The 18377-nt window shown below is 34.8% G+C and overlaps 1 protein-coding gene across 5 annotated transcripts in view; it reads left to right on the top strand.

Moving 5' to 3' along the window:
- LOC148956492 (voltage-gated inwardly rectifying potassium channel KCNH6-like) overlaps positions 1 to 18377 on the top strand; it is a 235620-nt gene that overhangs the window by 129256 nt on the left and 87987 nt on the right. For all 5 annotated transcript variants that reach the window (XM_089095635.1, XM_089095625.1, XM_089095618.1 and 2 more), the window contains 3 exons: positions 1700 to 1854; positions 8163 to 8283; positions 11199 to 11319. In XM_089095635.1, coding sequence (XP_088951761.1) covers positions 1700 to 1854; positions 8163 to 8283; positions 11199 to 11319 — 397 coding nt within the window. The remainder of the gene's footprint in view (positions 1 to 1699; positions 1855 to 8162; positions 8284 to 11198; positions 11320 to 18377) is intronic.

Genomic DNA, 18377 nt, shown 5'->3' with positions numbered 1-18377 from the left:
GTCCCGCATGACTTCAATATCCGAAAGCTGGGACAGTCTTCCAAAACGGCTTTTAATCTCAACTGCGTACCACTCTTTGATCTCAGGAGTATCAACACAGCGGATAATGCGGAGTCCCCAAAAAAAACACTTTTTTCCCATTTTTAAAGTTCAAAGGCTGGAAAGCATAAAAAGGGCACTGTTATAGTCTCCAGGGTTGAAAATCCTTAACTGCATTCTTGAAAAACGGATCTACTGTATGCGGATCCATCTCCACTGTGTGAAGTAAATGTTGCAGTGAGTTCCGTCCTTATTCACAAATCGTCATATGATAATGTCAACAATGCTGAAATGATGACCAAGGTTTTTGATAAATCATAAGCAGATGATTTTTAAGTAACAAAAGAGATTGAGACATGTCAAAATAATATTTTCTTACATTTTGTGCCACAAAACATAATTCTTTCCATCAACAGTTCAGAATGCCGATTGATTGGTAATTAATTGATTTGTCATGGTCTAAAAGCCTTAACTGGAGATTTGAACTACTTTGCTTAAAAAATGGGAATTTTTGCATGGTTAGCATTCATCTTCTTATTTTTGCTACTTTCTTTCTGCCAAAGCTATCAACCTATCGCAAGATCGCAGAGAGTTGTTTAGTGTATTATTTAAAAGCTACCGCCTCTATCTCCGTGCCTCTTAGATTTGTCTTAACAACTCTGTCGTAAACTGTCAAACGTAGTAGAAAAAACTAGGAAACGTAACAAGAGTAATCCTGTTTTCTCCATGGTCAAAAACCTTAAACCGGAGGTTTTCAATCCCCCCCTCTCTTGTATACTACCTCTCCCAGCCTTCTCAGTACGTGAAAACTGAAAAACCTGGTTTGAAGAAAAAGCGCCTAACGAAATAAATTGCCATTTATTTATTTTCACTTCCATGAAAATAATATAGTTTTTCATGCCCAATTTCTTAAAGTTGCAGGTGCCTACACTCCTCTTGGATTCAAAGACACACCTCAAAGTTTATCACATGTTACGGCAAAGCTTAAAAGAATTATGAAGTTAAATCTATATTTAATGTCTTATTGTTGCAAAGAATCGTGCAGAATTTTTCAGTTTCATTGCCTAAGTAAAAAAAAAAAAAAATCTTGTTGCAAGGTTTATTTTGTGAATTTAAAAATACAAACAAAAGCTAATTAGAAACAAAACTGAATTTATCTTCGTAAGTAAAGAGCGAATTTGAAACTTAAAACGAACAAAAATTATTGCTCTGAAGTTATGCAAGTAATTCCTACAAAACGAGATCAGATAGAATGACTTGTGATATCTTTTTAGTATCGGTAGAACTCTAAAAACCAGCACTTTACTGAAAACTGAGCTTGCTTGAATTTTAAAAGAATTATAATTGAATTCTTAAATGTCTGCTAAATTTACAGCGTTATGAATTTTTCTTTTATTTCCTGCCTGCTGCTTATGTAATTTTTTATTGGGCTATTTTTTTAACTTGGTTTTGTGTGTTTCAGTTAAGTCCTGATTTTTAGAACGCTATTGACACTGGAAAGTATCACGACTCAGTTTGTTTAAGCAAATTTTGCAGATATACCTTTCCTAATCTGCGAGGCAATTATTTTTGTTCATTTATAAATTTCAATTAAGCGCTTTGTTTTCGTCAGAAAAACATGGTTTATCATAGCTTATAATTAACTACATTTATTTTCAAGACAACAACACTAATTGGTTTACTCAAAACTGCACGTCTGCTGCGGTTGGTCCGAGTTGCAAGGAAAATTGATCGGTATTCAGAATATGGTGCTGCCGTCTTACTTCTTTTAATGGCTACCTTTGCACTGATCGCTCATTGGCTAGCTTGTATCTGGTAAGTTTTTTTTTTTTTTTTTTTTTTTTTACAGCATGTGCAGAGATATTTTCAAAATTGAAAAAATTTGGCTTTATTAGCTATTAAAAACCATGTAAAAACAAGTTTTTCAATGAAAATAAGGAGCAACATTCAACCTTAAAACGGACAGAAATTATTCCGTATATGAGGTAGAAAACGTTGCAAAACGTTGCTCTTTAAGCTATAGTTTGACTTTTTGTCCCAATTCTTTACGAATGACTCCTGAAACACAAGGGTCGTTGTATTGGAGTAAGATAATTGGAATAAGCTTTCTTAAAGTGCTAAAATTTAGTGCAAACAGCGAGGGATTAAGGAGACGACAGCCCACCATCATATACAGACAGTTTTCTGTTGGTTTTAAGTTTTATCGTTGCTCTGTACTTTTAGTTGAGAATGCTTGTTTTTTAATTTATTTTCCAATTGTTTTTCAAATAGCGCTGGGAAATCCATGGAAAATTCCTTCCATCATGGAAAACTGATCCGTGTACCCCCCCCCTCAGAAAGCTCCGGTGGATAGTTCCGCCTAAAAAATTCTTCATATTTTAATTTTGGTCTTTTTTCAAACCATGCCAGAAATTCCCCCTCCGTGGAAAAATTTTTCCGGAAATACCTCTCCTCACAGTGGAAAGTTTCTCCTGTATAAAATTCTTCCATGAATAATTTCTGTTTCGGGAAATCTCCCCTTCCTTCAGATAATTCTGCCCCCCTCCCCCGGACAAGTTTTCCCCGGAACATCTCCAGATGTAAAATTTAGTCACTAAAGAGAAAGTAAGACAACTAAAAATATTTTCAGATAGGAATTCTGTCAAATTCTCTTTCACCTGGTAAAATTTCACCTGGAAAATTCATCCCCTGAATTCTCCCTCCTCGCGGAAAAATTGTTCCTGTAGAATCCCCCCCTCCCCCGTGGAAAATGTTTGTATGTTTCCCAATAGCAAATACTGTATTGAAACTAAGGGCAAACTTCATAACTCACAGCACTTTTCCCAGGGTCTGTGGGGGTCATGCCATCCACAGAGGAATAGTTATTGGACCTTTCATTTATGTTGAACAAAATGGTCATCTCAAAGTTTTCATCGGATGACTTTGGGAAAAAAAGAGCATGGGAGGGGGTTAGTTTCCCTCCAGTCTGTTTGGTCAAACAGTTCGTGGTAACGAACTGTAAGTAAGGAGCGACCCGGCTCATTGGTAACCGAAACTCTAAAAAACGGAATTTTGATACCAATAGATACATCAAAAGAATCAGATTTTAATTCTGATTTCAAATATATAAGTTTCATCAAATTTAATTTACCTATCAAAAGTTACGCGCCTGAGAAAATTTGGTTGGTTTTCGGAAAAAGGGGGAAAGACCCCCTAAAAGCTATAGAACCTTAATGAAAATCACACCATCATATTCAGTGTATCAGATAACCCTACTGTAGAGGTTTCAAGCTCCTATCTAGAAACATGTTGAACTTTCCATTTTTTGCCAGAAGAAAGATCACGGATGCGTGTTCATTTGTTGTTGTTTTTTCTTTTCCCCAGGGGTAATCGTATTGAACCACTCGTACTAGAATATCGTGGAAGGGCTCATTAGAACGGAAATTAAAAGTTCTAGTGCCAGTTTTAAGTGACCAAAAAAATGGAGGGCAACAAGGCCCCCTCCCACGCTCATTTTTTCCCCAAAATCATCCGATCAAAATTTTGAGATAGCCATTTTGATCAGCATGGTCGAAAATATTATAACTGTGTCTTTTAGGATGACTTAATCCCTCAAAGCCCCCAGGGGGGGGGCTGAAAGTTATGAACTTTACCCAATGTTAACATATAGTATTGGTTATTGGGACCCGGCTCAATGGTAACCGAAACTCTAGAAAACGGTATTCTGATACAAATAGATACATATAAAGAATCAAATTTTAATTATGATTTCAAATATATAAGTTATATCAAGTTTAATCCTACCCATCAAAAGTTACGCGTAAACTTTAACGCGTAAACTAAACTTTAACACGTAATCAAAAACTTTAGCGTAAAGAGCGAGGTATTGAGGAGGCGACAGCCCCTTTCATATACGGAATAATTTCTGTTCGTTTTAAGTTTAATGTCGCTCCTTACTTTCCGTTAAAAAAACTTTTTTTTTCAAACAGTTCGTGGTAGCGAACTGTAAGTAAGGAGCGACCCGGCTCAATGGTAAGCGAAACTCTAGAAAACGGGTTTTTGATACCAATAGATACATCAAAAGAATCAGATTTCAATGCTGATTTCAAATATATAACTCATCAAGTTTAGTGCTACCCATTAAAAGCTACGTGCCTTAGAAAATTTGGCTGATGTTCGAAAAAAGTGGGAAAGACCCCCTAAAGGTTATAAAACCTTAATGGAAATCACACCGTCCAACTATGCGTATTGGAGAACCCTTACAGTAGAGGTTTTAAGCTCCTACGTGGAAAAATGTGGAATTTTACATTTTTTGCTAGAAGAAAGATCACGGATGCGTGTTCATTTGTTTTTTTTTCCAGGGGTGATCGTATCGACCCAGTGGTCCTAGAATATTGTGGGAGGGCTCATTGGAATGGAAATTAAAAGTTCTAGTGCCCTTTTTAAGTGACCAAAAAAAATGGAGGGCAACTAGGCCCTTCCCACGCTCATTTTTTCCCAAAGTCACCTGATCAAAATTTTGAGATAGCCATTTTGTTCAGCATGTTCGAAAATACTATAAGTATGTCTTTTAGGATGACTGAATCCCCTGGAGCTCCCGGGAGGAGGGCTGAAAGTTATGAACTTTACCCATTGTTAAAATATAGCTTTGGTTATTGGGACATATACAGTACTGACGTTTTCTGGGGAGATTTTTCCTGGTAGTGGGGGGGGGGAGGTCGAGGGTTTGTTCGGCGAAACTGTTTATTAAGGAAGTTTCATTGGGGGAAGGTACAATGCTATGAAGGGGACACCAGACTTCCCAGCATTATTTAAAAAAGATCAGAAATTAAATATAAAAAAACAAGTTTTTCAACTGCAACAGCAGCAACATCAAAACTTTAAACGAACAGAAAATATTACATATATGATTGGGTTCCTCCCTTGTCAATACCTCACTCTTTAAGCCAGAGATTTTTTAATACTTTCATAAAAGCTATTTATTCTAATTAACGGCATTTGTTGATTAAGCGGTCAGTTTTAAAGAATTGGAACAAAATTCGAACTTTCGCTTAAAGAGCAAGGTATTGACTAGGGGGCGAACCCCCTAATATACGTATTAAAAATATATGAATATAGAAGTTCGTTACGTAAATTAATTCGTAAGTTGCGTATATTTATTACTAATAAAAACGTTCGTAAAGAAAATGAAACAAGTTACGAGAAAGCCATTCAACCAAATAAAAGTAAATTAATATGAAAATTTCGTTTTAATTATTCATGTACTGTGAGCCAAGATCAAAACCTGCATTTATTCAAAAACGTTCATAAATTAAATAAAAAAAACAAGTTTTTTTAACTGAAAGTAAGGAGTGACATTAAAACTTAAAATGAACAGAAATTATTCCGTCTATGAAATGGGCTGTCCCCTCCTCAACGCCTTGCTCTTTACGCTAAATTTTTTTATTTTTTAAAAAAAATTGAGTTGTGAGAAAGTCAAACTTTAGCGTAAAGAGCAAGGCGTTGAGGAGGGGACATTGTTTAAAAAAAATTGAGTTGTGAGAAAGTCAAACTTTAGCGTAAAGAGCAAGGCGTTGAGGAGGGGACAGCCCCTTTCATATACGGAATAATTTCTGTTTGTTTTAAGTTTTAATGTCGCTCCTTACTTTCAGTTAAAAAAACTTGTTTTTTTTCATTTAACTACATAAAAAGGGCACTTAATAAATCTTTATTTACTTTGAAGTGAGGCCTCTTCTAGGACCTTCTAGGATCTCCTAGGACCATTGGTTCGGTACAATCACCCTGGGAAAAATAACAAAATAAACACGTATCCGTGGTCTTTCTTCTGGTATATAATAAAAAAATTACACATTTTTGTAGATAGAAGCTTGAAACCTTTATATCAAGGTTCTCTGACACGCAGAATCAGATGCTGTGATTTTCATTGGGATTCCTTGACTTTTTGGGGCCGTTTCTCATACTTTTTTTTGAACACCATGCAGATTTTCTTAGGCTCCTAGTTTTTGATGGGTACAATTAAATTTATACACCTGTGTATGTTCTGAATCAGAATCAATCGCCAATTCTCTTGGTGTACCTATTTCTATCAGAATTCCAATTTTTAGAGTTTCAGTTGCTATTAGGCCGAGTGGCCCCTTACTTCACTTTGTTACTAGGAACTGTTTGATAAACTGTTAATTGCACCAGAATCCAATGACAATGTTAGATGTAAGTCGCACGAAGAATATCTAGGATTTATTCTGGCATAAATAGTGTCAGGAAGGACATTTTTCTTCTTTTTATTGCTGGATGGAAAGTGAACTTAGCGGGCGTATTTTAGGGTCCTCTTTGTATGTCCAGCAATTCTTTTTCTAATGCCTTGAAAACACAGCTGGTCGTGAATACGTAATTTTTTTTTAATATATAGTAATAAGTTACTTTGTTTTAAGGATATCAGCTAGAAGAAAGAAAGATATACTCACATGGTATTACCAGGTACAGTTGTAAGTTAAAAGCATCCTTTCTTAAGGCTGGTAAACATCGAGTTTTTATAAAGCTTTTAGTACAAATATTCTGAAGGTTCCAACCCTCACTCTGCTGTCGCTAGATCAAGCTACTTGACTGGAAGGCAACACACCCTTTTAAAGTCTAATATAACTGGAAGTAGCGAGTAAGTTTTACGTAGAAATGTCAAGTGCAACTCAGGATTAATGGGAAAAATTAATGATAGAGCAGATTAACGGAATTGTTAGGAATAATACATACACTCTGTTTTAATAGCGCTGTCAAGATTTTTTACGAATACTTTTAGAGGCCGAAGTAAGAACCCTTTGATTGAACACTGACAAACTAACAAAAGGTGCTTCGCTCTTTGGATGTATGGACATGTTCTCATCTAAATAACATTCCAACCAAAGCAAAGATTATTAGATCCTCTAGATCCAAGGCGACACAATTTATGTAAACCATCGAATGAATTAAGACATCCTATGTGTTATACTTGTCCAAATATATCCCTACAGGGATCTTTTCAGAATCAAGAGCTGAAAAGATGAATTTGGTTAGTGCAATGTAAGAGCGTTTTTTCAAAAAAAATTGGCCTAAAAGCCTACTATTGCCTAAAAAGAAACCGCTTGGCATAAAAAAACCCACAACTTGGCTCTCTGTATTTTTTTTCTATCTTCAAGTGAGAAGACAGAAAGGAAAGTGATCAGCAATTTGGCGCGCTATACCTCTTCCTACCTTTGAACGAAGCAATTACCTGGACAGACCTGCAAAATATAAGACTTTTCGTGGCAAAGAACTGCAAGTAAAGAGTGACACTTGGTAATAGTGATCGTACTCTAAAAAAAGAATTTTTTTGACAAGATATGGCACCTTATAACGACAAAGCCAAGAACACCAATGGCAATTATGGTGATTTCAAACATCTTAAATGTCATTAAGTTTAGAATTACCAATCAACTAAATTCTTCCAAGTTACCCTCGTACCCATCCATCCAAAGCACTATAGCACAATTTTTATCAAAAAGCGTTGCAAAAAAAAATTCAAATTAAGCCAAAATCTAGATTCTTATCAAGAAAAATCAAAAAGATTTAAAATACTCTTTCCTTAAGCAATGAAAAAACTTTGTTAATTGAAAAAGAACAGAAATTGATTTATTTTATTTCTCCACAAAAGAAGTTTTTTAAAGAAAAACAAAGAGCTACATTAAACCAACGATAAGTAGAAATAAAGTCAACTAAGTTTCTAAACGACCATAAATCGCTATTAAAAAATTAAATCAAACCCAAAATGAAAAAAAAATATATACAATAAATAACCAACTCAAACTTAAATCGGGCAGAAACTGCCATAAAGAAGAGTAGGGCTAACGCCATCTCTACCTTCTGAAGATCAGGACGTAGATTGGACTTCACACTGAAAACAAGATATTTTGTTTTCTTTTTTACAACTTCCGTAAAGGTAAAACTTTTAAGACTCTTATGAATGAATCAATTAACCTGTCAATCATTATTAATTTGTTGTTTTTAGTAATCTTGGTTATTATTGTTATTTTTTAATGTTAACACGTAGCTCGACATAAAAATTGTTTTCAGTAAAGTGCAAATTAGACTCTGGTCTTTCAAACTACTTCCTTTTTTAATTTCTCGTCGTCTTTCAGGTACGCTATTGGAAACGCAGAGAGACCGCTGCTCAAAAGTAAAATAGGATGGCTTGATTATTTGGCTAACTCTACTCATCAGTACTATAATCCAGATAGTACAGGTGGTCCTAGCATTAAGGTTGGTTTTCCTCTAATATACACAGTCTGTCCATGAAGCTCTGTCGATTGTTAAAAAAAGACAAAAAATAACCTTGAATCATCTTTCTTCTTAATATGGGTTTTATTAGGTCGAAAGCACTACATGGGATGATGAGGATCGTTAAAACTGCATACTTCGGATCTCTAAAGGCATCACTAGATTTTTTGCATGTTTTCAGCCTAATTCTATACAGTTTAATGTATATGTATTTTTTTTATGCTAAGTAGGGTTACCTATCATAGGCAAAGAGTAATATGGCTTTAATGTATTACTTGTTTATTATTTTTACACCAGGTGAATTCATGTGGAAGGAGGGGTCGTAGAAACATGTTAGAGGTCTCATTCGATTTGAAATTTAAAGTTCTAGTGCTCTTTTTAAGATTCGAAGGTGATTGTAAGGCAGCCATTCCACCTCCCATGTCCTTTTGAGCTACCCGCCCTCCTCAACCCTAAAGCCGTCTGATAAAAATTTGAGATGACCATTTTGTTCAAATAGTCGAAAGGTCTAATAACTGTGCCTCCAGGGATGACATGACCCCAAAACCTCTAGGTCAAGGTCTGCAAATTATGAAAGTTGCCAATTGGTCACAAGTAGGTTTTATTACTGAGAAGGGCGTTTCTTTGAACATTGGTGCTCAAAAAGGTGTCAAACGGGTGTATCCTTAATACATCAGGAACTTCTAAGCGTATTAAGTTCAAACTTTCAGGGTGTGTTGGGGGGGGGGGTGTTGAACTAAATCAGAAGACGCTGTGCACATCTAGGGTGTAAGAAGGGTATACCCACAATATCTCAATGATTAAGGGTATCCAGATGAAATTTGCAGGGAATATTGAGGAGTAACTTGAACTAAATCGAAAGGAACTATGTATATCTAAAATGTATAAAACGTGTATCTACAATATCTTGGGAACGGCTAATCGTAAATATTTGAATCTTTCACGAAATGTTTTTGGGATGTTGATTCAAACTAAAAGACACATCTTTCATCCAGGTTGTCAAAAAAGCGGTATCTCCAAGCGGCTCAGAAACAGCTAATGGCACTAGTTTGAAATTTTTCAAGGAATGTTGAGGGGCATATTAAGTTAACCAAAAGACACTATATGTATCATTAGAGGAAAGTTGGACTAAAGGGGGAAATGCTGACGGGCAAGTTGAACTGGATCGAAAGACACTATGTCCATCCAAGTGTGAACTGTATGAGCTCAGGTTTCAAAAATGGTATATCGATAATGTGTCAGAAACAGGTAAGGCCATTAACTTGAAACTTTGAGGTACTGTTGAGGGGGTGTTGAACTACATCAAAAGAAGTTGTGTGCATCCAGGTTACCAAAAGTGCGTATCTGCATCATTTCAGAAAAGGATTTTAAGCTAAAACTTTCAATGTATGCTGGGGGGGGGGATGTTGAACTAGCGAAAAGGCAATATGTGCTCTCTACTACTGCTACTACTGGAACTACTACTGCTAATGTAAACTAAAATAGACTAACCTAAAATATATAATATACAATTACTTAACATTTACAATTTGAAGCTAGCTTCATAAAACCACAAAAGTAAATGCATAAAAAAATTTTTAAACAACAAATAAACAAAGAATATATTATTGCGACATAATTCTTTGCAAAGCTTTTCATGCTGCTATTCACTTAGGTTTGTTGCTTGAACTAATCCCTGGGACATTTTGCAATACTTTATTTTTGTTTTTGAATATGGGTTCATTTTTTAAATAATACCATAAATAGGATTAACATTTATATTACCAGTACCTCTATTAATTTTTAAACCTGCAAAAACATGTTTTTTCTAATGCTTCAAGATCCCATTGAGTGAAACCTTTATTATGGGAAATGGCTGTTGCCTCCTCGAACAGCACAAAATGGTCCGAATTAAAAAATATATGTTCTGCTAAAGCTGATGTAAATCTTTCTGGGGGTTTTGTAAATTTTTAGAGCATTATGTATTGAATTCTGGTGCCCAATAAAACGTTCCACAAATTGCTGTGTGTTCGACCGACGTAAAATTTTCCTTAAGAGCAAGGAATGCTATACACTCCACTTGCCAAACTGTTACGTGTTATATCTTTTCCAGAATTTAGAAAGTTGCTCAATGGTATGAATTTCTCTGTGTTTTTTGTCATGGCTGGCCAGTTCGGCTTTAGATCTTTTAAACTACTGCTACTGCTCCTACTACTACTGCTACTACTAATACTACTATTACTACTACTACTACTGCTACTACTACTACTACTACCATTACTACTACCGCTTCTACTACAACTGTAACGACTATTAATACTACTACTACTACTACTAATACTGCTACTACTAATTCTACTACTAATCCTACTATTACTACTACTGCTACTAATACTAATACTACCACTGCTAATTCTACTACTGCTGCTGCTGCTGCTGCTATTTCTACTGGTACTACTACAGCTACTACTGCTACTACTGTTTCTGCTCGTAGCTTTAGATGGGTAATATTATTTAAGCATAATGTATTTTATATATTTGGAATCAGTATAAAAAGCTAATTCTTTTGATGTATCAAATGATGTCAAAATGCTTTTTTTAGAGGTTCGGTTACCGTTGATTTGAGTCACTCCTTACTTACAGTTCGTTTACACGAACTAATTGTTTTTTAGTTACACCTTATAGTTGCTGCTTTACTCTTCGTGGGGCGCACATTAATTTGTTTCAATGCTGCATTGTACTGAACTGAGTATATAAATAATTCTTTATAAAAAGAAATCATTTTGGTTTTTGTAGTAAAGTTATAGCGTAAGTTCTTTTATCTTTTTCAAATTTTCATCGTATGCCATTTTTTATTTTGGTTCCGTAGTATCGCTCATTCAGTATTAAGCCAAGTTAAATTTGTTTTCTTTTTCTAGGCGCGTTATGTTACTGCGCTTTATTTTACTTTCTCGAGCTTAACGTCCGTTGGCTTTGGCAATGTTTCACCCAACACCGACTGCGAGAAGATATTTACTATTTGCGTTATGCTTGTTGGATGTAAGTATTACTTTCTACTATTTATTCCAAGCCTTTACCACTCAGACGTAACTGACCTTAATTATAAAAAGCCCTATATATCTTAAATCTTTTTTTTAAGGCAATTAGAAAGTAATTGCCCTGATCTATCACATAAAGCAAAAGTTCAACACAATAACATTTACTTCGTAAAGGGCGTTGTACCTATGATTTGTTTCCGCCTAATCATATACTCTTTAATGTCGTATAAAGTTCCAACAGGGCTCATAAATAGCAAAATAAAAGTTCTTATGCCCATTTTAAGGTGCAAAATCAACCAAAGAACAATTTGTTGTTCCGTGCACCCTCATGTGCCCTTGGAGCCAATTTTTAAATTTGAAATTCTAATTATATTGAAATTTTAATTGAAATTGTAAAGCAAAATTAAAATTTTAAATATAATTTATTTTTTCCAAATGACGCTCTTGCTTTTAGAGGGCCTAGGGTACGGTAGCCCTACTCTTATTTGTGATAATTTCTGCTCATTTCACGATTGACTATATTGTTTTTTTTTGTATTTCTGTTCACTACAGAAATTGAGGAGGGGACTGTTCCCCTAAACCTCTACTCATTATGCTGAAGTCTTTCAATGCTGTTCTAAAAGCAATCCAGATTCCAACAAATATAAAGTTGATTATCTTTTAGAATGTTTGAACTGAAAATTGTATTATTTAAATCAAATGCACCTCAACGAGCTCTCCTTCTATTTTTGAGGTGTTGGAAAATAAATTAGATTTTAATTCATACAAGCTATTCGCGTGCTTGAGCAGTCGTTCTTAAAGTATTTGAAATGGGAAATCAAGCTTTAGTGTGAAAAGTGCGGTTTGGGGAGGGGGAAGCAACCCTAATTAACGGAATAATTTCTGTTCGTGCCGAAAATTTTAGTTTCACTATTTTTTCCGTTTGACAAAAACTAATTTTTTATTTAATTTCTTCTGTCTCCTTTCGGGCCAAGAATAGGGTTCTACAGGCCAAATTTGTAGAATGTGTCAAAAATATCACTTGATGCCCTTTGAAGCGCTGCAGCCGAGCTTACATGCTGTAGCATTATTTCTGGACATTTTTTTTTTGTAAAATGAATTTGGACCATCAAGATGACGCTCTTTTAACCGACTTCTCTTTGTACATTTATTTTTCATTAACACCTACTGACGTGCTATAAGTTTGACGTGCCTGACTGCTATAAGTTCAAAGTCAAATAAAAGTTGACACCTCAGAGCTTTTTTCTAGTGTTCTATCTCCATTTTATTAAAAAGAAAGTAAGTATTGGGAATGGAAAGCAATGAATCTTCGCCATCATATAATAATATCCTAGACATGTTCGAATCGAGGCAATGGTCGTAGAATATTGGAAGAGAGTTGCAGTGAACAGAATTTGCAAATTCTAGTGAGAAATAACTGAGTGTTTTCCATGAAGACTCTGACCCTCCCCCCATTCAATCATCAGATTTTAAAGCTAAAAGTTTGGAGAATTGCACTTTGTTTAAAATAGAACCATGCAAGATTTTTCAGAGAGGGAAAGGGCATAAACATGGTCTGTCAGAACGTTATCTAAAAACGAGTTAAACCCGAAATTTTGATGCATAGCTGCAGACAATTTTAGTGCAAAGATGAGAAACATATTTTTAGTGAGATATTGTAAACAAACTAAGTATTGACTGGGTGCAGCACGATCTATATCCAAGCTATGGACCTAGTCAAACAGTTCGTGATAACTCTAAAAAACGGAAATTTGATACCAATAGATACATCGAAAGAATCATATTTTAATTCTGATTTTGAATATATAAGTTCCATCAAGTTTAATTTTACCCATCAAAAGTTACGCGCCTGAGAAAATTTGGCCGGTTTTCGAAAAAAGAGGGAAAGACCCCCTAAAGTTAAAGAACCTTAATGAAAATCACACCATCATATTCAGCGTATCAGATAACCCTACTGTAGAGGTTTCAAGCTCCTATCTACAAAAATGTGGAATTTTCCATTTTTTGCCAGAAGAAAGATCACGGATGCGTGTGTTTATTTATATTATTTTTTTTTATTAATTTTTTTTTTCAGGGGTGATTGTATCGACCCAGTGGTCCTAGAATATCGTGGGAGGGCTCATCCGAACGGAAATTAAAAGTTCTAGTGCCCTTTTTAAGTGACGAAAAAAATGGAGGGCAACTTGGCCCCCTCCCCCACTCATTTTTTTCTCAAGGTCACCCAATAAAGATTTCGAGATAGCATATTCTTCAGCATAGTCGAAAATCTAGTAAATTTGTCTTTGAGAATGACTTATTCCCCCACAGTTCCCAGGGGAAGGGCTGCAAGTTATGAACTTTGCCCAGTGCTTACATATTGTATTGGTTATTGGGAAGCATACACACATTTTCAGGAAGGATTTTTTTCTGGTGGGGGGGGGAGGGCTGGAGGAGAGGGTTACTCGGGAGAATATTTCCGTGGAGGATGTTATTTTGGGGTAAGGGACATTTCTATGAAGGGGGCGCCGGATTTCCAAGTATTATTTAAAAAAAGATCAGAAATTAAATTAAAAAAAAACAGGTTTTTCCAACTGAAAGTAAGAAGCAACATTAGAACTTAAAACGAACAGAAACTATTACACATATGAGGGGGTTCTCCCCCAAGTCAATACCTCGCTCTTTACGCTACAGTTTTTTTAGTGCTTTCAAAAGAGCTATCTATTCTAATTAAACGGCCTTTGTGATTCTGGGTTTTGTTAATTAATTTTTTTTTTTAATTTTAACGTAATTAGCATGTTTTTTACTATGGGGAGAACCCCCTCATATACGTAATAACATATACGTAATAAAAAAAAAAACAATAAAAAAACAAGCGATACGGCTCAATTGTAATCGAAACTTTTAAGAACGAAATTCTGATGTAAATAAATGTATCGAAAGAATGGGCTTATAATGCTGATTCTAAATATGTGATTTCTTTTAAGTTTTAGCATTCCTCATCAACGGATGGGAGCCTGAGAAAATTTATCCGATTTTTTAAGGAGGGGGGAAACATCCCCTAAAAGTGAAAGAATTTTAGTAAAAATCATACAGCCATATTCAGCGTATCAGAAAACCCTATAAGATAGATTTCAAACTCATATCTGCAAAAATCTGCAACTTTGTATTTTTTGCCAGAAGCAAAATATACGAATATACAAGTTCGTTACGTAAGTTAATTTGTAAATTACGTCAGAACCAAATTTAGAGACAGCTATTTAGCAAAAAAAGAGTAAAATTTTTATGCAATTTTTTTTTACTTATTCAATGAAGGTGAGCCAAAATAAAAGCTGCATTAACTAAAAAACGATCAGAAATTAAATAAAAAAAACAAGTTTTTTAAACTGAAAGTAAGGAGCGACATTAAAACTTAAAAGGAACAGAAATTATTCCGTATATGAAAGAGGCTGTCCCCTCCTCAACGCCTCGCTCTTTACTCTAAAGTTTTTCATTGTTTAAAGAAAAAATAGAGTTGTGAGAAAGTCAAACCTTAGCGTAAAGAGCGAGGCGTTGAGGAGGGGACAGCCCCTTCATATACGGAATAATTTCTGTTCGTTTTAAGTTTTAACGTCGTTCCTTTCTTTCAGTTAAAAAAACTTGTTTTTTTTACTTAATTTTTGAACGTTTTTGAATTAAAGCAAGTTTTGATTTTGGCTCACCGTACGTGAATAATTAAGACAACATTTGAATATTAATTTTACTTTTATTTTGGTTGAATGTCTTTCTCAAAACTTACGAATGTTTGTAATAAAGAATTTACGACTCAGCTTGCATAATGACCTTCTATATTCATATATTTTTAATACGTATATTAGGGGGTTCATTCCCTAGTCACTACCTTCCTTTTTAAGCTAAAGTTCGAATTTTTTTCCAATTCTTTAAAAATGACCCTTAATCACAAATGCCGTTAATTAGAATAAATAGCTCTTATGAAAGTATTAAATAATCTTTGGCTTAAAGAGCGAGGTATTGACTAGGGAGTGAACCCAATCATACACGTAATGTTTTCTGTCGTTTTAAGTTTTGATGTTGCTCCTTACTTTCATTTGAAAAACTTGTTTTTTTATATATAAAATTTTTGATCTTTTTTAAAATAATGCTGGGAAATCCGGCGCCCCCTTCATAGCAATGTCTCTTCCCCCATGAAAACTTCCTTCATGGAAAGATCCTCCCACATTTTCGACCATGCTGAACAAAATGGCTATCTCAAAATTTTGATCGGGTGACTTTGGGAAAAAAATGAGCGTGGGAGGGGGCCTAGTTGCCCTTCATTTTTTTATCACTTAGAAAGGGCACTAGAACTTTTAACTTCCGTTCGAATGAGCCATCCCACGATATTCTAGGACCACTGGGTTGATACGATCACCCCTGGAAAAAAAACAAATAAATACGCATCCGTGATCCTTCTTCTGGCAAAAATGCAAAATTCCACATTTTTGTAGATAGAAGTTTAGTCAAAAGTTACGAGCCTGAAAGTATTTGCCTTATTTTCAAAAAAGAGGGACACACCTCCTACAAGTGATAAAATCTTAATGAAAATCACACCATCAGATTAAGGGTATCAGAAAACCATACTGTAGAGGTTTAAAGCTACTAACTGCAAAAATCTGGAATTTATTTGGCATTATGAGTCAACTATCGACGATAAATCAGCCAAAAATAAAAACAAGTGCACAAAATTAACTAAATTTTGTTTAGAATCTAGGGAAAATTTTTTAGAAATCCGCTCAAATATAAATTCCTGATTCTCTCTCTCTCTCTGATGCCTTTATACAGCCTTTTCTTACTTGAAAGTTAGAAAAAGAGTGCTTATTTACCAAAAAGAATCAAGAATTCTATGGGACCGTCGGTTCAAATCTGGGATGTTTTGTGCAGTTTCTAAAACCTTCACAGTGCACAAGCCCATTTCAGAAATATTGAGAAGGGATACAGAACTGAGAAGTGTGGAAGACGTTTGCCGCCCTGTAATTGTCGGCAACTGTTTCTTGTTTTAGGACACTCTTATTGCAATTTGAGTCTGATATTTCCGTTTTATGACTTCAAAAATCCGGGAATTCTAACTTTATTGGGATTCAAAAACCTTACTGTTTGTCAGTTTCCAAATACTTGTACGACCACTTGAGACTGTTTTCTGGATCGCCCTTTGACGCGATAACCAAGTTGAAACAAGATACAACATTTGAAGGTATTTTGGAGGGGCTGAGACCCAGAACCCTCCAATTTTACTCCTTTAATTAATCTCACACGCCGAAGGATCATGCTTAAGGTTGCCAAATTACGGTGACTAACAATTCTACAAACCAAAGAGCCCTTTGATTGTTTGGTTTAGACTAGGCACAATTTAGACAGATAATCAAATGCCTTGTGTTAAACAATGTAGTTTTTGTTTTCTGTTTACCCCACTTCATCTAATAATTTAAGACTACTATCAAAATAATTCCCGAACAGTCATGATTTGTAAAGTTCAATATATTTCAATACTCATGAGTTAATAAAGGGGGGGGGGGAGGAGAATCCTGCTTTGCAATTGTATAGACTAGTTTATGTGCACGGCTCTGGCTTCAGAAAGGTATGACATGCCCACTGTTCTACAGAAAATTCATCTACACATCCTTTACTTAAAGATTTGCCATTACCAAAATCTGTTTTCGTAATTTGGGATTCTTGCCCTTGTATCCCAAAAAATCTTGGATCCCTTGGATCTACAATAATCCCGTTAACCCTGTAGGCATATTTTTGAACCGTTCTCTACTATATATATATATATATATATATATATATATATATATATATATATATATATATATATATATATATATATATATATATATATATATATATATATATATATATATATATATATATATATATATATATATATATATATATATATATATATATATATATATATATATATATATATATATATATATATATATATATATATATATATATATATATATATATTATGTTTTTATTCTATAAGAATCATCTATAACGAACACTGTAATTTCCCTTTCTTTCATCCTCATCTTCTGTGTGTTTTCACTTGGCGTTCTTCCATTATTTTTGGGAAAGACAATGTGGACTGTTGTCCCCTATTAATCGAATGTATTTTCTGTCATATTTCTTTTGCGTTGGTTAGTTTAATACAATCTTTTATTTGGCAGTAATGCTATGTTATGTGTATGGATCAATGTCATTGAAACTGAATGCCTTTTGTGGAGAGAACCTAACGTTTCCGTCTTCCGATTAGTGTCAGATGCGACGGGGTTACACATTTAAGCATCTTCACAACACACTCCTTTCGACAAGAGATCCAATACAATAGCAAGGGACCCAGCCAACGAAATTCTAAGACCACAGGCTTCAACGAGCTGAAGAAGGTTTGAGATATTTTTCAAGGGCAGAATTGATTACTGAAAACCAATATAGATGGGTGCAATGAGAATTATTTGTGCCAAAGAAGATATTACCTAATTTACATAATAAGCTATGTAATCAGATATATTTTTTGGCTAGGTTTGAACTTAGGATGTGATGTAGAATAAGGTACCAATACAAGGGGACAAAAAGAAATTGAAATACTTTTCTGTATTTGCATTAGAGTTGTTTTTAACGAGGGATTAACAATGCAATTGGGGCTGCACAGGAAGGTAACGACATGTTTGCAACCCAATTCCGTTAATGGCGTCAAAAGACAAGCCACTTGGAATGAATTAAAGCCTGCAGGTATTACATCCTAGCTTTGACAGAAGTGCTTCAAAAGTAAAGAATCAGCTGCAGAAATAGAGCTTTTAGTGAAAAGGGGGAAAGAAAAATAATATAAGAAAATGAGCACAAACACATTTCCAGGCGAATTATTGCATTTTCTGGCATAAGCACAGTAAACATAAGAAAATCGACAAAGTGAGTTGTAGGTCTTGATGCACATTTGGAAGCTCCACAAGGAATGGGAAGCTCCATTCGGGTCATAGCAATTTGGAAGCTCCACAAGGAATGGAAAAATTTTAAAGAGGCGAGGGAATTGTTCCCCTAGTA

The sequence above is a fragment of the Artemia sp. Qi Xiang Cuo genome, chromosome 1, assembly GCF_049724085.1.
Source record: "Artemia sp. Qi Xiang Cuo chromosome 1, ASM4972408v1, whole genome shotgun sequence".
NCBI lineage: Eukaryota > Metazoa > Arthropoda > Branchiopoda > Anostraca > Artemiidae > Artemia > Artemia sp. Qi Xiang Cuo.
This window is presented reverse-complemented; position numbering and strand designations above follow the sequence as displayed.